The 27,888-nt window shown below is 45.2% G+C and overlaps 1 protein-coding gene across 6 annotated transcripts in view; it reads right to left on the bottom strand.

The window, feature by feature from the left end:
* Positions 1-2,018: 2,018 nt before the first annotated feature.
* Positions 2,019-27,888, bottom strand: part of WDFY2 (WD repeat and FYVE domain containing 2) — a 78,425-nt gene continuing 52,555 nt past the window's right edge. For all 6 annotated transcript variants that reach the window (XM_075086219.1, XM_075086211.1, XM_075086203.1 and 3 more), the window contains 9 exons: positions 23,265-23,319; positions 15,881-16,031; positions 14,130-14,242; positions 11,988-12,114; positions 9,890-9,995; positions 6,469-6,570; positions 4,243-4,373; positions 3,792-3,900; positions 2,019-3,143 (listed from right to left, as the gene is read on the bottom strand). In XM_075086219.1, the coding sequence (XP_074942320.1) occupies positions 3,114-3,143; positions 3,792-3,900; positions 4,243-4,373; positions 6,469-6,570; positions 9,890-9,995; positions 11,988-12,114; positions 14,130-14,242; positions 15,881-16,031; positions 23,265-23,319 (924 nt within the window). In that variant the 3' untranslated portion in view covers positions 2,019-3,113. The remainder of the gene's footprint in view (positions 3,144-3,791; positions 3,901-4,242; positions 4,374-6,468; positions 6,571-9,889; positions 9,996-11,987; positions 12,115-14,129; positions 14,243-15,880; positions 16,032-23,264; positions 23,320-27,888) is intronic.

The raw sequence follows: 27,888 nt of genomic DNA on the forward strand, positions 1-27,888 counted from the left end.
CCTGAGGAAACACCAGCTAAGAGAGAAATGAAAATCAATTTTTCTAAAGTGAGGAGCAGAGGAAGGCCAGCGTTGTTTGTACGCCCCTTGGCACAGCAGGAGATATCACTAAAAGCCTGCTGCTGCACTTCAGCAACCCTGGGGAAAAGGGACTTTGCTTTGTTTGAGAGTGTGTGTGGGTGTGCGTGGGGGGTGCCGCGTAGTTTACATCTGTATCAAAAGACACCCTGCCCCCCATCCCCAATAATGAAGTTCATAAAAATAGCTCAGATTTGTTATTCAGCAACTAAAATGGAAATAAAAAGACCAGGCAACAGGGATCCCTTTTTGTGTAGATCTAAAAGACAGAAGAATTGAGACTGTTAACCTAACACAGCAGAACAGGAAGGCAGGCAGTTTAACTCGCCCAACATGAAATCCTTCTTGTTTCACTTGGAAGGTATAGGAATTATTGTTTGAATTAGAGACACCTGTTTTCCCTTCATGTCTCTACATTATACCTCTTAAGTCAAAGTCACACACTTCCCCTTCTCCGCCAGCTGCACTTCCAGCTTTTATCACTTTCTAAGCCAAGACCAGTCTGTCCCGAGACTGCAAGTTAAGGGAATGTTCAGGTTAAGTTCAGATAACTCTGCAGGTAGTTTAGTAGGAAAGAACAGCAACGGAAATTTTGCAAAATGGATTGGTGTACCCAACATCTACCCATAAGCAACACTGAACCCACAACTGGCTGGAATAGAAGGGGTGGTGGCCAAGAGTTCACTGCAGAGCACTCCAAACACACCTTGGACCCAAATTTAGTCTCCTTTGGAGCCAATTCCTCACCTTTGTTTGAACGTTACATGTTCTAAAGGACTAGGCGTTGACTCGGGCAGATCCTCAGCTTGCCGACTCCACTGCTCCATCAGTGTAAGCACAATTCATGCTGGAGTCCCAGGCTTGTGGCAGCCCCTGCATCTCCTCAGGAACCGAGCACTGAACAGTGATTTAAGTTCACTTTGGTGCTCCCATGTTTCTGCCACCATGAGAGATATTCTCTGCACAGCAAAGCAAGTCAGGTCTTTGGCTAAAAGGCCCTGAGCCCAAGATAACATGGATCAGCATAGTCCAGCGAAGTTTCATACATCTTCTCCAGCTGGAATGAAACATTGGCAGGCGACCTGCTCATCTTGCATAGCTTCATCAGCCAAGAACACTTCAGTCATCAGAAAACATGCACAAGGTGTAATGAAAAGCCTTCCAAGAAGAAACAAGCATCTAGCTTCCAGGAGAGAAAGTGGGAGGACTTAGAAAACAATTAACATTCAAGCTGGAAAAAGAATCATTTTGGTGCTGTGTGAATTATGTTTGAAAATATGCTTTAAAATATGCTGCCTAGAGGGGAACCAACAACAGGCTCTATGACCAGGAAAGCCAAGGTGGCATCATTTCAGAGAACATGACTGCAAAATGCTGAAGCACAGTTTAAGGATGTTTAAGAAAAGAATTTTCCTTAAAATATGTAGCCATCCCACAACACGCACATGAAACACTCAATGCTTTACTGTGGCAGCTCACCAGTCTAGAATTAATGCCATGCATTGTGTTAGCCCTGCTTCCTCAAAAGTGAATTACTGCCAGGCAAACAAAAGAGAAGCTTTATTTTCTTTTGGGTTTATCACTCAAGGGAAAACGCAAGGCTTCTCTATGTAGCAATGTGCTCTGTAGTGGTATCATGGCCTCCCCACTTTAAAGGGGAAAAGTAAAGTCCGGAATGGGGCAAGATGGAGCACCACTGACATGCTGTGTAACAGGAACTATGGACCACAAGGCCTGCAGGAAAGCCCTGGGTCTGGTCTGCAGTTCTGTTCTCTACACCAGTTTCTTCAAAGTCCATTGGCAATAGCATGCTAAAAAGTGAAATGGATTAAAGAAACAGAGAGTTGACTCTTCAAATAAGATCCCTTTGGAAAAAAGGGTGCTTTTTTTGGTTTATTCCTCTTGATAACATCCTTCTAAAAAGGTAATCTTGGTCAATCCAGGTTTTTAAATACTTTTTATTTTTAAAAGAAACTGTAAAATATCATAACAGGACAATGGGCGTCATTCAGCAATATCAGTTTCTGGTCTATAGAAGAAATTAATAAAAAACCATCAGCATTTAAAAAAATAAATATGACTAACCATATGGAAAAGGGAAAAATCAAATTAATCTTCAACACCACAGACATGTATAAATGCTGAAATGTTGCTGCGGAAGGTAGAGGTAGAGGTAAACCAGACTTTTCAGACCTAGACCAGTTTTAGATCTGCCCCCCTCCCATGCACACACTCCCAAAAGTTCCTGTTGCCAAATACTTGATTTGAATCAGCCTGTCAGTCTCATCAAACTCAAACAGGTCTGTGTGCTCCTTGTAATGCTCTGAGATGGAAAACTATTTCAGTTTTTGTAGAAATTAGTTGCTAAGCAACCTGGCCCCTGTTTTTGTGACTTCTGTAGCAAGGAAAGAGGCAGGAAGCTGGATTTTAGCTACTACAGACCAATAGAATCCTCTCTGGATGATGTCTGCCAGGACAAGTAGATGGTAGAGCCCTTTTAGGAATTGCAGGAGTCCATCAGCTCCTCGGCAATGCACCCGGAGAACAAGCAATGCCGCGCCTTGAGTTCCTCCACTGAAGACAGCATGGTCAGCAGAAACATCCCAAATCAGTAGGTACTCGCTGCAGGGAGAGCCGATTGCCTTATACAGTATGTTGATACTGAAAACTCACATGGTAAGTCACAACCCAGTAACCCTCTGTACAAAGCAGCACGTATCTTGACATAGTGAAATATAAAAACTAAAAATTGCACCGCACATGGATTTTCCAAACGAACTCAAGACAACCGAAGTCAGATCGTACAAACCATTAGTTAAAAAAATACCTTCTTGTGTATTTTGAGAATACGTGGAAAGAGTCTTCGTGCAAATGTTCAGCCTTGATCAAGCAGAGGACGTAAAATTGTTGTAAACGCATTAGTTCCTTTCTCGTCTGCCGTATGCGCCCAGCGTTATCTATCTTCTGCAGTATGATTAGGGTTAGGAAATATGTTCTTCTGTAAATACCACCTTTCAAGTTCCACTGATGTACCATCAAGACACTACAGGTGTCATATCCCACAACTGTTGATACAATAAAATATAACAACATAGTGAATAATGGTAAATGGTAATAAAATATAGGATATAATGTCATCTCTAAATAATTTGCACCTTTTTTTTTTTTGCTTAAGAGAGGCTACATGCTTAGAGTTGGATGCAGCAAGTCTGAAGAAGTTTGATTTCATTTTCCAGCACTCATGTCAGACTGGTGGAGGCTGACCAAGTGACATTCTGTATGTCACTATGCTTTATCCTTACGAGCCAGGTTCATAGCTGGCCTTAAGAGAAACCAAGAAACCCACACTATATTGTTAACTTGAATGATTAGCATAGTCATAACACATTGTGAGGTTTTTTTAAAAATTATTCAAGCTTTGTTATAAACTTATTCATTATTTTAGCTATTTCTTTACCGAGGCCACACAAACAAAGATTCACCATGTGGAAATACGATAGTTTGTCTTCCCAGAGGAAAGGCTACAGTGAGCACTTGTCCCAGCCCCTTCAGGCAATAACTTTGTAGACCAAGACCTCCTTGGTCCTTATTGGGCAGAAGTCCATCAGTGAGAGGTCTCTGGGTGGAAGAAAGCAGGTAGGACATACCTGCAACCACATGGGAGAGGAAGGGGAAATGAAATACAGGAGCTAGAAGAACCTCCTTGCTCCTACCTTAATAACCTTGTCTGTCCCCGAGGTCAACAGCCATCCCCTGGTGGCATCAAAGTGTACGTGAACGATGTTGTGCTTACTGTCGTGGAAAGTAGCTGTGGGCGCCCGCCTGAAGAAAGAAATCCAAAAATCAGCAAAGCCTGTGACTGCAGGATTTTCCCCCAAAATGTTCTCTCTTGAGGAAATAAGCATTTGAATGCTGCTATAAGTCATTAATTCAGCAACCTCTCTGTAAACTCCACGTTGAGACCTTTCCAGCATGAGAGGAGCAGGGGCGGAGGGCTCTATCCCTCCTGGTTTGGTAGGCACTGCAGAGGCTTATCTTGCTGAAAGAGTCCAGGGACCACCCCGCCGGGCTGCTCCCTCCCAGAGCCTCACATCTACCCAGGCGCTCCCAGAGGCAGGAGCTTTGCCCCGCTCCAGTGCAAGCCAGCTGCGTGTCCACACTTACTCTTCATCCGTTATGGACTCGTGACAGCTATCGCAGACCCTCACTTCAAACTCAAACCCCATCAGTGGGATGGAGGAGCGCTTGGAGCTGCATTTGCCGCACACTGCTTTCCCACACTTCCGGCAGTGATGCTGTAGGAGACAACATGCAGAAAGACATCTTCAGCCACAAACCCAGATCACTGCTCAGGACCCACTGGCTCTACCATCTCACTCCAGCATGACCCAACCGAGACTGCAGTGAACGGGCAAGTGACTCTTCCAGGGAAGATGAAGGAAAAAAGGCAGGACTTCAGAATAAACAGGGCAGGGAAAGGGTGGGGGTAGAGCAGGGAATCTTATTTTTTTTCCCTTCCTCCACTACCTGGGGCAAGAAGCAGCTGATCATTAGCATGGTCACTGGGAAGCGGCAGATAAAGCGCTACCCAGGCTAGGTGGACTCTACTTCTCTCCCACGCTCCAGGGTGACACCATACACCACCCTGTAAATCATTGCTGCCTCCACCACTCGACATCTGTGGATGTAGCTGTGGGTAAGGGCTTCTTCACTGAGTGCGACCAGTGTTACAGGGGGTTTTCAACAGGGTAGAAGGCAGAAATCATAGAATCATTAAGGTTGGAAAAGACCTCTAGGATCATCAAGTCCAGCTGTCAACCCAGCACTACCACGTCTCCTAAACCATGCCCTGAAGTGCCACGTCTACGTGTTTTTTAAACACCTCCAGGGATGGTGACTCCAGCACCTCTCTGGGCAGCCTGTTCCAGTGCCTGACCACTCTTTCCATGAAGAAAGTTTTCCTAATATCCAATCTAAACCTTCCCTGATGCAGCTTGAAGCCATTTCCTCTTGTTCTATTGCTAGTGACCTGGGAGAAGAGAACAACCACATCACTACAACCTCCTTTCAGGTAGTTGTAGAGAGTGATAAGGTCTCCCGTCAGCCTTCTCTTCTCCAGACGAAACAATCTCCGTTCCCTCGGCCACTCCTCATAAGACCTGCTCTCCAGACCCTTCACCAGCTTCGTTGCCCTTCTTTGGACATGCTCCAGCACCTCAATGTCCCTCTTGTACTGAGGGACCCAAAACTGAACACAATATTCAAGGTGTGGCCTCACAGGTGCCAAGTACAGGGGCACAATCACTTCCCTACAATGTCCAAGCTGTCCTCTTCTTGTTAGCACAGCTAGAGACAAGAGGACAGGACAAAGAGCCCCGCTTCGCACCCAGAGGTCCCAACCAGCCTGGCATCTGCTGCAGGGCTGGGAGCTGTAATTACCCCTGTCCCTGGGAGTCTCACCTTGGGGGCGTAGGGGATGACAGCACCACTCAGCAGCACATGACACATTAAAGCATCTCCAGGTCGAGGTAGGACAGGGCTACATTAGCGCAGTGTCATTCTGGAATCCCATCCCAGCCTCTAAGTATAAACATCTACTACCTAATCATCTTGGTCAACTCCTTTGGCCATTTTCAGCCCCAGAAGCAGTAGTGTTTCTGCATTTTGATGCCCCCCCCCCCCCCCCCCATCTTTTCTCATGCACTGGCTGTGTAGGACTGCAAGGCTGCCTTGCAGGCTGCAGGAGAGCCAGGCTCTGGGGTGATGAGCACTACATAAAGAAAAGATGCAGCTCAGCTTTGCCACAGACACCTGACTTCTCCAAGCTCCATGAGAACATCCCTTTCATCATTTTTACACCACTCTCCCAAAAGTCCGCGATCCTCAACCCTCTCCTGCTGGGCAGGAAAACACAGCAACATGTTCCAAGCAGACCAATAAGCCTTTTCCAAAGCAGCCTGAGCAATTACAGCTGTTTACTCAACCTCATTGAAAACAGCTTTGGTTCTAGTACGATCTCCAAAAATCAGCCGTAAACTTCTTTCTGCAACATTTTCAACTAAGAATAAACAAAATCCCACACGGCTAAAGCTATGGAAGGCCCCAAACCAATTTATTCAGCTCAAGGGCTATTACATGCTTCTGCTATTGGGACTGGCCAAGAAGAAAAGAAAAGAAGAAGAATAAAAAATAGAAGAAAAAAAGAAGTGTATTCCTCCCAACCACAAAATCAAACCTCATCAGAGGGAGCCCACTCTCTCACTATCGAGCACTCAGTGGAAAAACAAAGTGCAAGTTCTCAAGGCTTTAGGGGAAAAAATGTTACTGTGATCTATCATGAGAGGAAAGCCTGATTGCACCATGTTAACACGCCAAAGGATGCATACAAACCTGCCTGAGGCCTATTTTCTTACTGTCCCACATTTGCTTGAAGTTCCAGAAGAACGGCTGGTCACATTTTTGACAGGAGTCACTATCCAGCCACTCGGGGGTCTGCCAACACACATACACACAAACACAAAACAAGAGTGAGCAACAAACAGAAGAAGCTTCCAGCGGAGCCTAGAGACAGGACAAGAAGGATGTACTGGGGTGCAGTAATGTGCCCAACTAAACTTAATTAAAAAATGCCATTTCACAAGATGTCATTTTGACTCTTCCCTGGAATGTCTTTTTTTGGCTCAGCTCTAAGCCTTGAAGGACATGGGAGGAACACTTCTCATGCAAATTATGAAGCAGAGTTTGATTATAAGAGCATAAAAGTACCCCAGGAACAAACAAGCCTCCCCCACCTCTCCAAGTCTGGAATTAGCATATAAAAATATTCTGTCCTCTTCTATCTAGACAGCATTTACCATCTGCTATTGCTTCTGGTGGGAACTGGGGGCAACTGGTACTTCCAATAGCCAAGCTACTCATCTGGAAGAAAGGGAAGGTATCTGAAATGCTGACAGTGGGCATGTGTTACTATTTCTTTCTTTAATACTGTAAGAGGCATTCCTGCTGTCAGAGGTATCTGTTACAAATCAGACATAGGGGTGAGAAAGACGAGATTCACCCAAACAAACCTGAAACCCAAGCCAGCTCTTTTCCCTGCTTTTACACAAAGATGATGGAAGGAAGGTCTTTTATTTCCTAACACGGCATGTAGCTTTGCACTCATACTGTGGATGAAGTGGGTAAGAAGATTTAAAGAAAACAAAGAAGATATTAAAGGCACTTCTCTCTCCTGCAGCCAAGGTTTTGCTTTGCGGAGTAGCATGGACCAGACGCCCTGTAGGGAAGCAAGTCTCGCCAGATCCTGAAAGAGCTCAGGAAACGCCTGAAGTGGCAGGGGGGCACATGGAGAGAGCAGTCGATCTTCTCCCCTACCTTTGGGTCCCCTGACACTTGTCTTGCATTGAGCTGCTGGGAGAGACGCGGTGTGTCTCCCCACAACGTTTAGGAAGCCTTCTGGGGGATGTGAGGCTCAGGAAGAATCTTAGTTCTTGACCCCTCTCCAGCTGGCTGTCAGTCTGTCTGGCCTAACCTGGCCTAGCAAGAGCAACACTCCTTCCCAGCAGATGACTTTTGCTCCTTTCTCTGCCCCACCAGGACAAGAGCTCAGCCCAAAGCTGGTGCTGGCAAGCAGGTCTGTCTGTCCCTGCACTGCAGCAGCCCCAGCCAGACCAGGATGGCCCTGCCAGCCCTGCCTCGGCACCACGGCAACACGTTCCCACCAGCCCCACCAACCCCATGAGGTTAAATAAACACTAAACAATGTTTCATAATTTGTGAGCGACTGCTACTAGCAAACTGCATCTGTCTTATCAGAGCCACTGGCTTCTCACATGCTGCAATTTAAAATGGCAAGAAACAAAGCTGAGATTAAGAATAAAAAATTATACAAAAGCCAGGCAGAGGTAAGGTAAGGCTGATGGAGACCGTCAGCTCCCGGGATAGCTTAGACCTCCAGCAATAAAGCAACTGCCTGCTTCAGCTTCTTCTGTCAGTTACTCTGAAGGCAGTTCATTCTGCTGGGGCAAATCCTTGCCTTTTCTACCCACAACAGTCTTTCTGTTTAATGCCTACAGATCTACATCGTGTGTAAGTTTTCATTTCTTAAGCATCTGAATGCTATAGATGAAAAAAACATTTTGCTTGTGACAAGTGCTTTGTAGTCAAATAGAAACACAGCTTCTAGCATCTTTCGGATGTTGTCTTCTTACAGCTTTTTAGAAAGAGCTTAAAATAAAGAATCAAGGGCTAAAATGGCTTAATTCACTCTAATGCAATCTCAGACGTGTGGGGAAAATCTGATAGCAACAAAGTGAGTACTGAGCACACATCACAGACAGAAAACCCTTAAATGGGGGCAAAAATACCAAAGTCAAAATCCAGAAGAAACTGCTCTAGGACCCCAAACCAAGGTTTGGTATTGAAGTCTCAAAGATTCATGTTTCAGGGGTGGTTTAGCACCCTGAACACCCTATTGCACTATTGCTAACATGAACAAGCCTACAAAGCCACAGTTAGAGAAACCAGTGCCCCCATTAGCACCTGCTACGAAGCCCTCATTTAGCTAATTATATTTCTCCTCCACTTTTTAAACCAGCCTTCTCACAGCATTGCTGCCTGTTTTGCGGCAAGCCAGTCTTAACCCTTACTGTAGCCTTTCGAAGGCAGCAAATAAAGGTTTTCATTTCTGGATGTTCAAGTCACAGCAAAAAGGAAACATCTGTTGGGAAGGAGGAAGCTGCTCTGCTTTCATTTCACTTTTGGAGCTGATGACATAATTGGCCATTAGATTAGCAATTTAAGAGAGCCAACTGGAATGCTAATTCACATAAAAAAGGGAGCTCAGTTCCTGCCTAGGCCTATTTCACTAGTTTTTAAAATCCAATTTTCCACTTAGCTTTCCTCCTTGCTCCAGGGAGACACGCATGACCCGGAGAGGCCAAAACCCTTGAGAACTACCAAAGCTGGTGAAGGCCCATGCTGCCAAAAGCCTTGCTCAGACCTACCCACTGTGGGGACTCAGGGTGCCTTCCTACCCCTTGCAGGAACAGGGCAGAGGTTTGCCATGACTCATGTTACCAAGATTCGCCATGCTGCTGAGCAGGGCTGACGCCTGACTCACTCAGCACAGTGCTCGCTCCCCCTCTCTGAGTCAGGTCTCAGAAATTGCCGAGCGGAGGCTGTTCCCGCAGCACCGAAGACCCAGGGTGCGTTTTTGCACCCGCTCACATTCATTGGCTGCAGCACAAAAGCAATTAGGAGCGTGTGGGTGAAATCTTACTGTCTCGATCAGCAAAGTCACCGTTTACCCCACTTCTATGTGGTTATACCAGGGGGAAGCAAGACCGAGTAGCGGGTGAGATTGAAGCCCTAATTAAATGTCACAAAGAGCTTTTTTGGTTTGTTTTCTTAAAACCCCTAAGGTGACAATGAGCTTTCTTGGTTTGTTTTCTTAAAAACTCCCAATAATTATCAATCCATCCATTTACCTCTGAACTGATAATATTTTTCATGATGTCCTGAAAAACAAAGCAGAACATCTCACAATACCCTCCTCAGAGGACATCTTTCAGAACAGTAATGTAAAGGGTAAGAGCCATTTAGCAGCCTACTTAATGCGCATTTTCTGCCAAACAATTTCCCCTGTACCATATTATCAAAGGCATGCCATAATTGCTGTATAACAACTGGAGCATGTCCAAAAACATTTTTAAAGCCTGGAATGATCTTGTTCAGGTTGAAAGTTGCACATTTTAGAAAGGCCCCTTCTTCCCAAGGCTGCTTCAGACCAAATCGACTAGAACCGAGTATCTACCTCCTGCCTCTCAACATCCATGTTCCAGACGACGATTCCCCCATCCGCACCGCAGGAGATGAGCTGCCGAGTGTGGTGAGCATAGGAGAGAGACTGAACTTTATCACTGAAAAAGAAACAAGACAGTTACTGATCAACCGTCTATGGCTAGCACACAAGTAAGCACAAGATATACAAGAAAGCAGTAAAAATCACTTGTTGCCCATTTGTTTCCCTCGCCCCTCACTGTACGTGGCATCCATCAGATGCAAATCAGCCTTTGCTGCCCAGCTGGGACCAGAGTGTTGCTTGTCTGGGCAGCATCCACAAAAGCAAACACCTTTTCTGATAACTGCTTTTGCTCCCTCTGAGATGGGAGGTCCCAACTGCACTGGGAAGCCTTAACAGAGCTGCAGCTCTGGGCCTCTCTAAAGACACATCTGGATGTATAAATGCAGCCCTGGTAACATACCTTCTTGTCACAATATCAGTAACAACTTTGTTTTCATAAATCTCTGCAACATCTAGGAATGAAGCACTGAGGAACTACTGAAGATTTTCTTTTAGCACTAACAAGCATAGAGTTTCAAAAGCAACACAGGAATCACTAAATTGTTCCTAAGCCTTCCCAAGGTAAGGTGGAAGATCTAGGTACTTTTGCTTCTTCTTTTAAGGAAAAAATAATGCACTTTAAATCCCTAAAGCTGTGCTCGTTCCTTCATAAAAGAAAGAAAACCAGGCCTCACCTCAGGCTATTTACAACCTGAGAAATAAAAACCATACAACACTTACGGGGGGGGGGGGGGGGAAGATTAAGAATTATCAGTAACCGAGCATACAGCACCTGGAACTATCCCGCAACATTTGTTTTTCTTTGCTACCACCACTGGTCTCATCTACCCAAAGGACTTTCACGCTTGTGCATTTGGCTGCTCTTCTACAGGGGAATGCATTTACAGGACAGCTTGGTACAACACAGCCTGCCTTCACAGCACCCGCCTGCCAATGCCAGTGGCACCACCAGGTGAAATGTTTCTTAGTCCCTGTTGTCCTTATGACCAGGTGTCTATACTGTACAGTGCCAGCCAGCAGCCGTGCCACAGATCTAGTTCAAGAAGTCCCTGCTTATTGCAGGGAGATGGAACTAGATGACCTTAAAGGCCCCTTCCAACCCAAACTAGTCTATGGTAACGATCCAGAGGCTAACTTTGTATTAGAAGAACTGATTTCCAAACTAATTTGCACAGCAATAAATCTTGAGGTGGTGCATTAGCAAGCACCACGGGTAGGATAAGAGGGTGATCTGGGAATTTCAGCAAGAGCTCTGCAGTGCTCTGAAATCCCAGCAGCACCCAAATTGCTCAGCAGAGCACAGCATCACTCAAAAGAAAGATATGAATATGTAAGAAACCATGGGATTTTGCCTCTCCAGACCTGAACCTGGCGCACAAGCACCATATATATGCACTCCCAATACACTGAAATAAACTCGTTGCATTGCCAGTGTTAAAAGGCTGGGAGATCAAGGCAACTAGAGCCATTCTGATTTCTACTCAATGAGAGCACAGGCTTACTCTTCTTCAAAGACTTCTCTTGTACTACGTAAATATGAGCTCTCTACGTGCAAAGATGAAGTGTCTCTGCATTGAGGAGATGGTGAAGGCCCCTGTGGGAAAAGCACATTACTTAGAACTCAGGCTGCAGGCAAAGTGGGATGGAAGAAGTTAGCATGGAGGAAAAAGGAACTAATCAAAGCCTGATGCTCCCTCTAGGGGAAGGAAAGACTTCGACACCTAAAAGGCAAGAATTTCTCTGTAGTTGTGTTTATTTGAGAACCCTTCTCTTTCCAACAAAGGTGCAAGCTCTGGCATAACACATTCAGGACTATATATTGTGCTTTCCTTCACCACCCTTTGCAAGACTCCCAAACCAGCCTGTGAGCCCAACGCTGAAAAACTTACTATAAGCAACTTATTCCAGTGGTTTATGGACCACAGGGAGTCACACATACAAGCCTGAGGCGTGTGAATACTGCAACCTTTGGGCTGTTTGCTTCCAGCCGTGGCTTCTGCCTTTAGCTTTTCTCCCATAAAAGCAGGAGGAAGGACCCTGAACGTACTTGTGTCCTTGCAGCTCGATGGCTGTTCCTTTTCTTCCTCCAATATCCCACATTATAATGGAATGATCAGAACTGCCTGAGAATAAAACTCGCTGTATTGGGTCCCAACAAAGTGCAGTGACACCACCTGAAATAGAAGCACAAAACAGTCATTTCATCACAGAAAGTGGAAGACAGGAATGTAGTTAAATGTATATATATATAAAAATATAAAGTTACAACAAAAATATGGAGAGACAGTGACTAGAATGCAGGTCTCTGAAAAGGCCATGCAGTCACTGCACTTGCTAGTTGAAAAATAACAGCCTAGAAAACATACTGAAGCCCAATCCTGCTCCTGTGCAGGCAGAGGGCTCCGCTGCCGCTCACATGGATGAATCCATTGAGCAGTAGTAGAAGGATGGCCATGGTGTGCCTACACAGCTTTTCATCTCCATCATTCTAGGAGATAGATTTTATTACAAAAGAGAAGCAAGTATGGAATATTACGGGCATCTTCAGAGTCTCTTAGCATGAGGATTGAACTACTTGTGCTACCTCATGATTGATCTATCAGCATTCAATCAGAAAGGGGGGGATATGAAGACAAAACGCTGAGGAATGACCACTTCTGTTAGATGGCAGGATCACATCCCAGGCTTGCTGTTTTTGAACAGCACCAGTCCCAGCAGTGAAACAAGCAGTTAGTGCCTCCAAGATATGCCTATTCCACTTGGGCAAAAGTATCTACCAGTACAGGTCCTTCCTTGAGCAGCATCCTCTTCCCCCAAGAGTTACCACAAATCTTTGCTCTCACTCTGCTTTAATTAGCAGCTACTGACTGCAGTGTTTTCTGCCATAGGAGTTTTCTGATCAGTAGTCTGATCAGTCTCATTTTTACCAATAAATTTCCCTGAGCTGTAGTGACAGTTTAAGGCCTGTCTCCCTTCCACGTACGCACTGACACAAGCCATCCTAGTATGGGGTTTGTGTGGCAAGGCATTGGGAGTGGTTTCTGTAAGAAGTTGCTAGAAGCTTCCCCTATGTCCAACAGAGCCAACACCAGCCAGCTCCAGGATGGACCCACTGCTGGCCAAGGCTGAGCCCATCAGCCACAGCATGATAACATATTTTAGGAGGGCAAAAAAACGTGTGCAACTGCAGCTAGAAAGATGAGTGAGAATATGTGAGAGGAACAACTCTGCAGACACCAAGGTCAGTGAAGGAGGAGGGGGAGGAGGTGCTCCAGGCATCAGAGCAGAGGTTCCCCTGAAGGCCATGGTGAAGACCGTGGTGAGGCAGGTTGTCCCCCTGCAGCCCATGGAGGTTAATAGTGGAGCAGATATCCACCCGCAGCCTGTGGAGGACCCCACGCCAGGGCAGGTAGATGCCCGAAGGAGGCTGTGACCCTGTGGGAAGCCCGTGCTGGAGCAGGCTCCTGGCAGGACCTGTGGCCCCATGGAGGGAGGAGCCCACGCTGGAGCAGGTTTGCTGGCAGGACTTGTGACCCCATGGGGGACCCACGCTGGAGCAGTCTGTGCCTGAAGGGCTGCACCCTGTGGGAGGGACCCACACTGGGACAGTTTGTGAACAACTGTAGCCTGTGGGAAGGACCCACGTTGGAGAAGTTTGTGGAGGACTGTCTCCCATGGGAGGCATCCTACACTGGAGGAGGGGAAGAGTGTGGCAAGTCCTCCCCCTGAGGTAGAAGGAGCAGCAGAGAATGTGTGATGAACTGACCTCAACCCCCGTTCTCTGTCCCCCTGTGCTGCTGGCAGGGAGAAGGTAGAGAAATCAGGAATGAAGTTGAACCCAGGAAGAAGGGAGGGGTGGGGGGAAGATGTTTTAAGATTTAGTTTTTGTTTTGTCATTACCTTACTCTGATTTGATTGGTGATAAATTAAACTAATTTCCCCAAGTCAAGTCTGTTTTGCCTGTGACAGTAATTGCTGAGAGATCTCTCCCTGTCCTTATCTTGACCCACAAGCCCTTAGTTATATTTTCTCCCCCCTCTCCAGCTGAGGAGGCAGAGGGATAGAGCAGCTTCGGGGGGCACCTGGCATCCAGCCAGGGTCAACCCACCACAGTTTCACAGGAGAGTCAAACCACCATGATGTTGAGCACACATGAAGAACCAAATTTGGTCTCCTCCTGAGGCCTTACCTGTGTGTCCCTTAAATGTTGTAACAAGGCTGCAGGACTCTTGCTCTAGTTTGAGTATGGTCACTTGCCCAGAATGATCACCAACAAACACGTGCCGGGTCTCCACATCGAATCTGATGGATAAATGCTGAGGAAAATACATTGCTTACACAAGCTTTACATTCCTTTCATGACTTGTTAATTCTTTTAACACGAGTACACTGCAACCTCATGAATAGCGCTCCAGTCTCAAGGAGGTATTCAGAGGGTACTTTCAGGCACCAAGATCATACCTGTTCATATTAATAGTGCACTCTCCCCACATAAACCAAAGAGTGAAAAAATGAGACTATTCCAGAGGATGCAATTTGTGCTTTTATTATGAAACACCTTTGAAGTAGCCCTTCTCATGAACAGAGGAGTCATCTCTCCAGGCTCTCTAACTTAGGTGCTAGAGTTGGATGGTGTCCACTCTCTCTTTCCCTTCCCCAAATTCTATAAAATAACTATTACTAGTTTTCTGCTTCCTCATTATAGTTAAGTTTATGAATACAACAAGAGGGTATTGTTTTATGTCGTATTTGGGGAAGTGTCAGCTACATCAGGTGCATCACACATCGTATTCTAAACTGAATAAAAACTGGACCTATTCAATCATCTACTGGAACTACCTAACTGGACAGATTCTGACCTCTTAATCAGATTTAATTCTGCATACAGGGTCCATACTGAATATTTAAGGAGCAACTGCTTAGCATTGATTCAATTCACACAGAACACTGAGGGAAAAAAACCCACACCCTTGGTTCTGCCAAGCTTTTTGCAGTATTTGTCAATGATTCTCTCTTCCTCTGCCCTCCACCGGCATGATCTGATGACTCAAATGAAAGCGTCCTCCAAAATTCTGAATCACTCAAAATGGTCCATTCTCTAGAGGGATTTAGGAAATACAGGACAAAATCTTGCATTATCCTTTCAAAAGTACTTATCATTTAACTAAATTAAGTTCAGTCTTTGTGCCATTTTGATTGGCTGAATGACCAGATGATATAAAGCAAAACCATGTTCAGAATTTTGAGTCAGTCTCCCTTCCCATGAACTAGCAAAACAGACATCATCTATACCACTTACGCTACAGGGCATTAAAAGTCTGTTTATGCTAAACCCTGGTTTCAGCCTAAAGAGCTCATACTTTTCCACTTCCCTTTTAATTTGCAATAAAGCTGAATTAATATTTCTTTTACTGTCAGGCAGCTGGGGCAGCTCTATGTGAATAAGCCACCTGAGTGCCATTTCTGGAGCCATTTACTCTTTAGTTAACCCAAATTCCCGATACATAGTGGGCTGCTCCAGAGTGAAGGACAAGTACTCATTATTTTATATTAAAGTCATTTAATTTTTACCATGCATACACACAGGCACACTGACCTGATCAGTGATCTACTTTGCTACCATTAATTCTTAGAAGAAAGCATGCGCTGCATGTTTAAATGAAGCCTCTGTCCATATTTATTACAACAGCAGACCACAATAGGTTGCAGATTGCCCATTGTTTTGCTCAGAAATGCTTAGACCTAAATATGCCACCATGTATTAAGGAGACAAAGCAAGGAGAACAGGCAGGTTTTAAAATTGGCTTTAAATAACGTTTTCTTTCCCAAAGCACTGAACCTATACAGAGCAAAAAATTTGGAGGACAACTAGAAAAATAAACCAAAGAGGCTGTTTAAGTGCCAAAGAGCAGAAATAAAACTGAGCTCAGCTAAGGATACTGCAGGCCACAGGCCCCTGCGCTGGTCCGGTACCCTCCCAGCCGCTGGCCACTCTCCGAACAGTGCCACGTGAAGTGTTTGTCTTGTCCAGTGCTTAACACCCACTCCATCTCCAGGACAAACAGAATCATTATGACCCTGCTTTGATGAGCTGAAAATTAAGCAGACAGACATATAATTGTGTTGTGGAGAAGACCGCAGGGCGGAGGTGGGTAGAAGACCACTGCAAATACCAACTGCACCCAGTTCCTCCACTCCCTACTCACCCATTCACCCTTCCCTACAGAAGAAACTGGTGTTTAATAATCCCATTGACACAAGCTACCATGCAAGCTTGTAAAGTCCCTGCTCCTCATGTTCAGTGTTTGCATGAGAAAGAGCAGAAGCAAGACTTAATTCCTTCCATGCCTGTTGCAGCCATTTATCTTCTACAGTAGCACAAGTCTCCCTTCCATCATTGTATCATCACCAACAAAGCTGCCATTGTGGAAAGCACTCTGGGCTCTACTTAAACCTCTTTTGAGCTGGTTTTATGACAGCAGTGCAGACGCCTATGCTGCCACTCCTCCCGCTGTGAGGCCTGGTGGATCTGGGCTGCAGATTGTGGTACCCCAGCAGAACGATGAATTACAGCACAGGCACAACCCCGCACCAAAGGGAAGTTTTAGCCTTGCATGTAAACCAGATAAAATGGAAATTGGAATAAAATTAAAAAAAAAAAAACCAACAAAACAAAACCACAAACCCCCAAACCAACCCCCAAAAAACCCACCACACAACCAAAAACTAAAAAGATCACAGGTGGGCAAGGTGAATAAAACAACCGAAGGAATAATTTTCTACTGCTGCCTAAACAAAGCCATCAAAAAGCTTTTCATTAAAGCAAGGGAACCCAGGGTTGTACTGACAGTATTTTGTATGAATGACCGGTGGGCTCGGTCATGAAAGTGCTGACTGAGCAGACATTTTAATAAAACGAGTGGCGGGAAAGACACGCAGAACTGTTCCTAGCTGTAACTTAGCAGCAAATGCCATACTCCTCAATCCACAGTCCTACTGGTTTATTGCTGTTCTGAGACCTGGCAACATGTGTTGCACAAAGCAGGCTGCTTGCACTTGTTAGTGTAAAATCTGACACACTGGAAAGACTGAATATCTTTGGAAGCTTAAAAACCACCCTGAAACCTCTCTTTGAAATGCAAAGAAATTCCTCAGAACAGTATGGGAAGATTGGTGCCCACCCAATACAAATATATAGCACAGACAAGAGCTGTGTTCAAACCCTATGAGTGGAACTAGTTGTAGCAAAAAATAGGAGGCTTGCACAAGCCAACACCTGCCCCCAGTCCACACCACTTCATAGACCCGAAGAGAAAAGTCAATAGGTGCATTGACACAAGTTGCCACAAGTGACCGTGAGGGTGCCAGAGCAGTGGAACAGGCCGCCCAGGGAGGTTGTGGAGTCTCCTTCCCTGGAAACATTCAAAACCCGCCTGGATGCATCCCTGTGCCCCCTGCTCTGGGTGTGCCTGTCAAGCAGGGGGGGTGGGTTAGATGATTTCCAGAGGTCCCTTCCAACCCCTGCCATTCTGTGATTCTGTGAAGTGTGATTGGCAACTGGACTAGTTTACAGCATCAGACTTGAACTGTGCCCAGATGCTTTCACCCTCACCCATAGAAGAGCTCAGATTTTGGCTCTTGTTTCCATACACTTTTAAAACTCCAGGTTTGTAATTAGGATAGAGGGATGGGGACCAGCCAGGAGTCACCTGAGCTCCTTTAAACAGATCTCTCTTCTGTCCACCCTCCAGATGTCTTACCTGGGAAGAAATTCAGTGACCCCATGAGTGACTAATGCTTGTCTTGACCTATCTGTTGCTTTCCCTAGGAGCACCTGCACTAGCTGGTGGAGAGGTGCACTGCAGAAAAGGTCATGATGGGATGCATGCATCTACAAGCACCTAATGGGCTCGTATACGTGTCCCAGGCGCTTGTGTGCACCAGCAGTGCCATAGACAGACCCATGCACTTCCACAGGATGTGCAAAGCTGGCTGAGCTCAGGCTGTTCAAGGCCTGCCCAGGGATGTCTTCTCAACATGTGGCAACTGCTTCTGCTAATCTGGGCTTCCCATGGTTTGAACTGGCTGTGGGGGTAGCTAGCACCACCCAACTCTCCTGTATCTCCTCCTAAAACTCCTAAAAGAAGAGGTGGAAGGGGTGAATGTGATAGCTTTGCTTATCCTCCCTCGCAAAAAAGAGCTTTCGATTAAGCATTCTGTTGCCCGCCTGCAAATGCTGCATTTATTAGCTGGTGCCACCACACACACACTGATGGCAGAAATATCTGAACCAAGTGAAAGAGCACAGTGGGGGTAATCTAAGAAAGGGAGGAAAGAGAAGACAAATGCATGTAGACAGTCACTTGTCATTTGGAGGGAATTTGATCCATGTAAGGTTGAAAAAAGCAAAATTCCAGAAGGCTGGAAGTTGATAGTAAAGCGAGAAAGAGGCCTGGGCCTTAAGAGAAACACAGGTTCAGGGTCATGAAGCAGCAAACAGAAAACTGGTCCTTCATCCACAGAAGGTTTGATCGCCATGTGTTTGCAGAAAAAAAGTAGAGCAAACACTTCCAAAGCTGCTCACTGCAACAACAGCAGGATGGAGAAGGAGGGATGGAGGGTGAATGTGGTCACAGTACAGAAAAAGCCACAGCAAGCAGCAGGCAAGAACAGATCTGTGTAAGCCAGCATGAGAAGAAAGCCCATGTGCAGAAGGTAAAGCAGCAGCAGCAGCAGAAGGGAGCAGGTCCATCTGCAGCAGGACGGTGGGAGGGAGCAGGGAAGCTGCACTCCTGATATGAGAAAGCAGCAGTGAGCAATGTGCAAAGAGCAGGTTGGAGAGAAGGGCCATGCCTAGACAAAAACAGCTGCAGCCAGGAGGTGCACGCTGAGATGTCAGCAGCCAGAGTGCAGGGGAAAGGAAGGTCTGCACTGCATGTAAAGACAAGGTCTGAGAAGCACAGCCAGCGCACAGCCATGCACAGCGCAGAGCAAGAGGTTGTGCTGGGTTAAAGGGAGGGTTACAACAGTGAAAAGCAGCAGCAAATACCAAAAGAGAGATAAAAGTCAGCAGTAAGAAAGAAAAGCTTAGCATGGGCAAGAAAAGCACATGAGAGGAGGCTGTGCATAGGGGAAAGGAGAAGTAAGGACATGGCATGAGCTGGCCTGAAAGCAAGGAGGCAGGGGAACAGCCCCAAAACGGGCAGGCTGCAGAAAGCACGGGGCAGAAACAGGTCTACAAATCCTGCTTGGCAGGCATGTTAAGTAATTTTGAAAAAAGAAAAAAAAAAAGCAGGAACTGTTATATCATCCAGAGGGGCCACAGACTGGAAACATGGCCCCTGGCAAGAAGGTGCAGTTTTAAGGAGCAGGGTGGAGAAGGCTGTGCAGAACGGGAAGCAGCAACAGCCATGCAGCAGGACCAGCCTGTGAGGGGCTGGAGGGGCCTGAGGGGGCTGGAAGCCAGGACTGCCAAGGGGAGGGAAGGGTTTCTTCAACATTCACAGGGGGTCCCAAATGGCACCATTCAAATGCCTGCACCACCCCTCCTCATGCTAGCGAAAGAGATAGTGCCTGTAGGAGGCCAATGCCCCGTGACCCACCCCAGAGTCCTGACTAACACTGTGTCACATCCCCAGTCTCTGTGTTGCGATCCCTTTCAAGAACGGGAAGATTTTGCAACTCCAGACACAGCATGGCAGCAAAACCTCCACAGAGCATGGACGTCCACCTCTGCTGCTGGTGCTTGGCCACCAGACCTGGCTGCAGACCCCTGCCAAGACCAAAGTGCAGCCTATACATGTGCTGTCATCCTCTGTCACTAGCAGACCATTCAGCAGGCATATTCATAGCCTTTGAAGATGCAATTAGTGTCCTTTAATCACTACAGCAGCTTCAGCTACTTATAATAATCACCCAACACTTTTTAAAGTAAGGCCACCATACCCAACAAAATTACATGGTCCTTTTTAATGATGGTTCTCCTTGCTGAAAGGCTTTGCCAAAACACTTATGTCATCCCCTATACCTTGGCACAGCCATGTGAGGAAGGTGTATTACAGGGATGGGATTGTGGCGGGGAGTCACCCTGGACCGGGTGAGGAAGGTTCACCTCTGCTGGATCATGACACGCCTACCCAAAGGACTAAGTAGCCCTTCCTTGCATATTCTCCCAGAGACCATGGTAAACATGGGGCCCTTCCCACCTTGCTGTGTCCCAGCAGTGCTGTTGGACTCCGGTCCCAGTGACGTCCTCAGTAAGCCCAGATCCAGTGTCCTGGATGGAGGCAACTATGAGGAGCACAGAAGTATCTCCTGGTGTGTGGTCCAATGGAGCTGTCGCAGCCTGTGACTGACAGCAGCCTCCACAGCATCTCACTTTTGCTTCCTCAGCACCCCAGACCTCCAAGTGCAGGTCCAGCCGAGCCCAGGGAAGTGGTGCAGCGGGTGCTGCAGTCCCCTACCAACACACAGGGTGATGAGTGGAGAATCAGGGACCATGTCTCTATGGAGGGGGGGTGGGTGAGAGGTACCGTGCTGTGGAGAAGCAGCAGCAAACAGTGGAGAATCTCTGCTTTGTTTTCCTCTCTTGCACAGCCAAAAACCTGCCCACTAAAATTACCCCTTGGGGCTTTGGGTGACAATTTCCAGTGGAGCTGAGGCAACCTGAGATTGTCCCTGGATTGCTGTAACTTACTCTGTGCCATGTCATTGCTGGTCTGGACAGAGAAGCAGCCCAGAGGGGTTTGTGCAGCTCAGCATGGGCTGCTAGCATTGTTGGTAAGCTGGGCAGAGTGTGTCTTCATGCAGAAGCTCTCCTCCATCCCCATGTCCTGTCTGGCTGTGCTACGGCAGCTGTCGACTGCTCTTCCAGTGAAAGTTCCCTCCTGAATCTGAACGGCCCTTCATTGAGTCTTGTCCCTCGTGTAGCAATGAATTGGCACCTGCCTTTTCCCCTCTCTGGTTGCCATCTCCACTTACGGTACTAACAGTGGTCTGGCTTTCCTAAGCCAGCAGCGGGGGAGAGAAAAGAGGAAAAAAAAGCACTTCCAACAGTACATGAGGGCCTATTTTTCCAAAACCAAACTTTTGCCCACATGTCCAGCAATGTGCAGAAAGAAGAGCACCAGTCCTAATGCTTCTTTAACCCTTGCACAGAGGGGATTACTATAGAGACAGGCCCTCACACATGCGTTTGGGGGATTCCAGGAGCCTGGGATCACCACACTTTCTTTCCACTCCAAAAACTAGGTCACTCACACACTGCCACTACCCTTTAAATTACGGGAATACAGTTTTCATCAGCTTAAACAGGAAAAAGACCAAACTTTGAACTCTGGAAGTGAGAGAGGAAAATGGGGTAGTGGCTTAAGCACCTGAAGGCAGATACCACCTGCTGTCAGCAATCACTGTCGTTTGGACTAGAACTGAAGTGATGCCTATTCTGGGCACAAATATTCCTTCTCTTCCCCTAAAATAAGTCCACGGTTTTCAGATAAAACCTTCTAACACATCACCTGAGAGTCCTGGCACAAAATGACCAGAACTGATCAAAAATCTTCCCATGCCGAGACAGGCAGTCCAGGAAGGAGGCGTCTCCAGCTGGGACTGTGGTCAGCTGTACCGCCTCTCTAATGAGGGTCCATTAACATCAGTAGAGGCCTCTGTTGTCCAACGTTTGGCAGATGTCATCTGAACTCTTGGGGTTCTCCCACAGGACAACCCATGGAGGTTCTATCCAAGGGCCTCCTCCAATGCTCTGCAGCAGCAGCACATCTGGCACACTGCAGCGGAAGGCCATGAGAACAGCCTTCATTTTCCTTCATTTTCTTTAATTTTATGAGGGGTGCTCCCTGGGCCTTGGGTAGGCTGCCACAGTCAACTGGCTATTTTGCCATAGTGCCAAGATATACTTTCCCCCCTTCCAAAATTTTCAGCTATTTCCTTGAGGAGCTTGGCAAGAAAGGTGGTCTCATGCATATGTTGTTTTGCATATGCAGAAGAAAAAACTTCAGCTCACCCTTCCTAGGCTGTGATTAGCCTGCAAGATTGAATCCAAGCACGCAAATGGATGAGCTAATAACAAAGGGTGCTACAGAAGAGTCAGTAGGACTATTCAGTGCAACAGCCCTTAAATATGAAACCTAGGTGTGCTCCACAATCACGAAGTTTGACAATCACAAATTCGGATATGAATACTTGTACAGTCAGACTGCAGCAATCTTATTTAAGATTTACATATAGAGTTCATCATCATTGGATATTTTGCTTCTGGTTTTACAAGCTAAGAATAAAATGCAGGCATTCTAGCTTAATTTTACAACACACCAGGCATTCATGAAAAAGCTGAAGTAAAACGCTCAAAAGCTGATGCATGTTAGCAGTGCTCTGCAAAAATCAAGATTCTCTTCATACCTTAAAATCTAAATGTTACAAAGTGATCCCCAGAGCCTCCATTTAGAGATTTAAATTATCCTCTCAACCTTTCAAGGTATAAAACTCAAAATACATGAGTAAATACATATTTTAAAATGTATGTGAGAAATCTCAAGCTGACATATCAGGGGTTTCTATACAGAAACATAATGCTTAGCATATAATATGATACTATAAAATATTGTACCACCTCTTAGTCTAACAGCAAAAGAGATACAAGAATAAATTGTCACATGTATTTGTTATATTTATAAGAATACCTGTCCCAAGTGCAGTTTTCTTTAGAGGTTTGACAAGGATAAATAGCTAGGTTTCTTAAAACATCACATTAGTGAATACCAGAATATAATTAGAAAAAGGTATGGATTAGCATTTTTTGACCTTTTACTATGACAGGTATTCACAGATAATCTTGAGATTACTGAAGCCGACAGTTATTGAAATATAACCAGACTAACCCCAATAGCCACAGTCCTAAATGCCTCATACCTAAAAGATGGGTTAATTTGTTTAATAATGGGTTAAATTGTTTCATTAGATACACTGGATTATTAAAGATTAAAAAGTAATACTCCTTTTCCCCAAATGTGGTCTGGATTTTGGACAGTTTGCTGTCTAGAATGATATTCCAAAGGAACATTTAAAAGGAAAAATAGAACATGAAACAGCTTTTTAGAAGTAGTCTCAGAAAGCACATTATTGATCTATTGTTAAAACCAGCATTTAACATTAGTTAAAAAAAACTACTAAAACACACAAACAAAAAATAAACACAAAAAACCCCCAACAAGCACTGTAAACGAGACTTTTCTCAATTCACACTCCTTAAGAGAACATTAACAAAAATTAATGACAATACAAACCAATTAACATGGATCATGGTTCTTACCCTGGTAACTTTTCACCAGTGTCATCTTGTTGTAATCTTCCGATAAAATGAATTCCTGAGGGAAGAGAAAGAAAAAACAAAAGAAAGAGTGCTTAGAGATGCAAAGTGTTTGAGAGTGTTCTCATTTGAATTCAGCTCCAAGGTAAGCTCTCCCTTCTTTGCAACCACGGCTCTGTCTACGCTTTTGTTAATTTTGAGAACCTCCATCTAAAAAACTAAATTACTTCACTTTTTAAAGCTGCCTAAAAAAAAAACCATCACAAGTGCTTCTGAACAGAGTAGTGGAGATAAAAGAGGAACTGGTAAAAAAAAAAAAAAAAGGCCAAAAAAGCTGACAGAAATGGCTGGCTATGAGCCAAGGTACCACAGAATGAGAGCCCAGAGATCTGGCAATAAACACCTATTGCTCAGGACTGCCTGGGCAGAAACCTGCATGTGCACGCAGCTATGTGTGCACACGCGTGCACGTGTGTATACACAGGTATCCGTGCATGTGCATTCACTACACCCCAACCTGAACGCTCAGGAAACTCAATATAAATATGCAAGAGCTTCGTGAGGTTGCTCAGTCCAAACTAGTTACCAACAATCCACCAGCATGGGAATACATTTCAGGTTTCTGTTCAGAAGTCTCTGAGTGCTTCAGACAAATAAAATCCTAGACTTTTTCCCCCCCTTAATTTTATCCCACTGTTGGTTAATACTTATTCTGGTATCTCAGAAGCAGACTTTCTTGCTTTTCTACTGCTTCCTTGTGGCTAACAAGCAGTTGCGCGTGGGATGGAGGGTGGCTTAGCACTGGCTGTGGCTGCCTGGGGAGACACGCGTGCTGTGACCCAGCTGGGCTCGCTCCTGTGGCCAGGGAAGAGCACACCTATGGGGACCGCTCTGCAGTCCTGCTGCCTTCATGCTGCCATTTCACTGCCGATATGGCTTTTGCAGGAGGAAATGATAAAAAACAGCAGATAAGAGCATGGCAGCCTCGGCTCCTGGAAAAAACCCATGTGGTTAAACTGACTGAGCACCTGGGTGTCCCTGCTGCTTGTTTTGAAGAAGAGAGGTTGCTCGAAGCCGGGCTGGAGTGGCCACAGCAAAACTGCAACATCTCTCTGGAGGAAACACCCAGGCAAAGGGTAGGCTCTGTGACTCCACTGCATGAATTAGCTTTCAAACTGCTGCCAGGTATCTGCATGCATACACCACATATTCAGAGAAACACAAAGGAAAAACAAGGAGTATAAAACACATCATATTAGTTTACGGCAAACTACACTGAAACTCCCTGAGCTAATCTGACCTGGGGACAGAAGAAGTAAAACCTAACTCATTTAATCTGGAAATAGGGTGAAAATAAGAGAAGCATTATAAACACAAGGTAAGCTAAATTTTAAAGCGTACAGTTGTAAAATATTCATGTATAAGTACTGTCAAAAGGACTGTGCAACATGCAGGTGGAGAGGATTGGATTTCAGGAGCCTACAGATTTTATTTAAGGCAAACCAAACATTTAGTGCAGAAGAGCATGAGAAGACATTCTAACCACCGAAGAGCCAGTATTTGCCCACAATTTCCAAACGTGAATTAATCTGCACGGCTTTCAAGCACAAGGATTACCCTAACACATTGTATCTACTGCTTGGCATTGAGGTGGAGATGCTACAATACTCATGTGTGGAACATCTACAGATCCCAGCTTCCAGGAAAACAACTGTGAGTTGAGGCAGCTATGTATTTTGCTGTTTCTAGGTTTCTGCTCATAAGTTAGTTATAATTATGTTCTCTTGAATTGCTCTACTTCATCTTCCTTTCCTTAACCTGCTTCACCTCCCATCAGCTTTCCCCTGGCAGCTGAGGACTACAGTAGGGAGTGTTATTTAAACAGCAGTAACAAATCAATTAAGTCAGCTGGATTTCTATACCAGGGTCACCTTAACTCTACAAACCACAGAATGTTAAAAATCTGCTATATCTCCCTAGCTACTTACAGGGGAAGTGGTTTTCATTAACCACTGCCTGAAGAATGCTAAACCACCACATGAAATGCTTTACTACAAAGCCTACTTGAAGCAAGACCCTTTGCTATGAATGCTAACTTTACCTAAAGGGAAATGGCATCAATTGCTGCAACACATTCTGGGAGAATATGTCTGCCTTTCCCACCAATTTGGCTGTCCTGGCACTGACCCCAGCTTTCACTGTGGTGGCACATAGATGCTGGCGACTTCAGGTAGGAAGAAGATTGGGTTTTGCATTTTTATTTTTCTTTGCATTTTTCCCTTGATAAATGTGATGTGGCCATACTGTTCTGTGATCCAAACAGTCCCTCAGTTTCAGTGGAAGACTGAAAAGGCTTTTGAGTCTCTCCATTATAACACAGTGAATCTAACACAACTGCAGTTTGTAAGGTTTACTCAAGTATTTATTAGCTCTGTATGTTTTAATACAAACCACAGCTATGTACTATTAACATACCACTCCATCCAGAGACATAAACAAACACAGTACAAAGTAAATGCAGTTCCATTAACCTGAATACTGGATATAATTTTTTCTCGTTTTTTTTCCCCCTGAGGACTACTTCTCATTTTCTCCTTTGAAAGCGTATGATAATTTGTGATGCATTTTCTTGTTTTGCATTTTCTAATCTTTCTCCAGGTCTTTTACTCCCTGCTCCCCTTTAAACTATCACATGTTCTTCCATTGCACTAATTCCCCTCTCCCTCTCAAAGCCAAATGTACTAGTTGTGTCAATACACGGGTATTTTAGCACAGGGCACGTTGCTCAAGAAATTCATGCCCTATTGCACATACACTCTGTCATCTGCACTACAAAAGCACCGACTACATCTCTAACATTGTACCAGCAGAAACTGATTTTTTTTTTATCCTTCCATACGTAGATGCTTTGCTCCTCTCAGAGCTGCTGACGCTCAGCTCTCATTAGGCAGCTTTTTGGCTCTTCTTAATGAGCTAGAAAGGCTGGGGTCACCCACACAGCTCAGTCGGTGCTTGTTAACAGAACAGAGAAAAATTTCCAAGCCCTGTGCAACCCCTTTTGCACAGGAGGGGCTGGGATATATCACAGCGCTCAAGATGGCAAAAACCAAAACCCCTCCTTGTAGGGATTAAAAATTTTTTTTCTGGCAAGATCACTCTTTGCTCTTCAGAGGTTTTCTAGGAGCTACTTTACCACCTTTTTTGCTGTACTGAAAATGTTAGCGATCAGTCTTGGCTGTTTCAGGGAAGCTTATTATTACAACAGTGACTTGGTACCAGGAAAGCCTTCATAAAGCAGAAAGGAGAAGTCTTAAGCACCTGAAAAGACTGTCCAAGCTAGGGCTCACTGTTGTACAAAGACTCAACTGTTCCTTCATGGAGCACACCTCCCTCATGCTGAAACATATACACCCACCACAAACTTCTCTTGTGCCTAAGACCTTTGTAAATCCTCACCTTGGAAATATTATCAGCATCTTGTTTCAAATTACTCTTTCTAAGGCAAGCAAAACCCATACTCAGGTGTGTGCCATTTCACAGTCCTTGGCCATGGGGACAGCTGACATGGTCCAGGGTCTAAGGAAGACCTGTGCCTTTCCAGAGCTGCAGGTGGATGCCAACTGATGCATCCCAAAATAGCACTAGAGACCTCTGCTTAGGCAACTGAATGCATTTCTGAGCGTTAATAATCTTTACATATTAGTTATGTGTTACCCACTCACAACCTAGTTCCCATCCCGGAGAATTTACAGTTTGTACTGTGATAGACGATGACATTTTGACAGCATGTTGTGGATCTCCTTAAAGCCTTGATTTTGTCCTGTTAACACAAGTGACTGACAGCACTCTCACCACGTCCTCCAGAGAACAACAAGCCTGCTTCAGAAATGGAAGAGAATTAAGGCTCTTAAATCTACTGTCAGACCCTACCTCTTGGTCTGTTGCAAAGAAAGCTCTAGAAAATGATTACAGTGTTTTCACTTTATAAAGTACAAAACCTAGGAGAGCACAGAAACTATTATGTTGTTTTCTTGAAGGAAAAAACAGTAAACTTCGCATTGTGGCAGAGGGAAAGGGTGCACATGAGCAGGCAGAGCCTGCCTCAGTCTCAGGCATTCAAAGTGCTGTTTATGTTCAAACCTGTAAACCAACGCAAGATCAAATGATGTGTAAGATGAATCTATCTTAATAAGTACCACCCCCAAAGTAGAATTTTGAAAGGGTTATTCTGGTGCCCTGGTGGCCTTGTGGCCCTGCTTGAAGTGTGTAACAGCTTCATCTAGACACAAGCACAGTCAGCAAAAAAGATCAATTTAATTCAGCTTCAGCTACCTCTAAAACTAAATCCCTCATTTAAATCTCCCCAGAAATCAGGAGAGTGATTTATGCCATTCTAAAACAGTTTCTAGGGTAAATAACACGGGTACCTCTAAAGACAATTGTCCTCTCCTCTACTTGCTACAGAACCTAATGATTAATTTTACCTAGGAAGCTAACTTTCAGGTGGATGAAATTAGGCAAGGAGTCCCATCTTTGCTGTGGAAGTCTCTTGTCTATTGCAAGTAATAGAACTTCCCTCTGCTGCTTCTTGTCGTGGTATCTTGAGAGACTTGCACTCATTAAAGCA

The sequence above is a fragment of the Phalacrocorax aristotelis genome, chromosome 1, assembly GCF_949628215.1.
Source record: "Phalacrocorax aristotelis chromosome 1, bGulAri2.1, whole genome shotgun sequence".
NCBI classification, from domain to species: domain Eukaryota; kingdom Metazoa; phylum Chordata; class Aves; order Suliformes; family Phalacrocoracidae; genus Phalacrocorax; species Phalacrocorax aristotelis.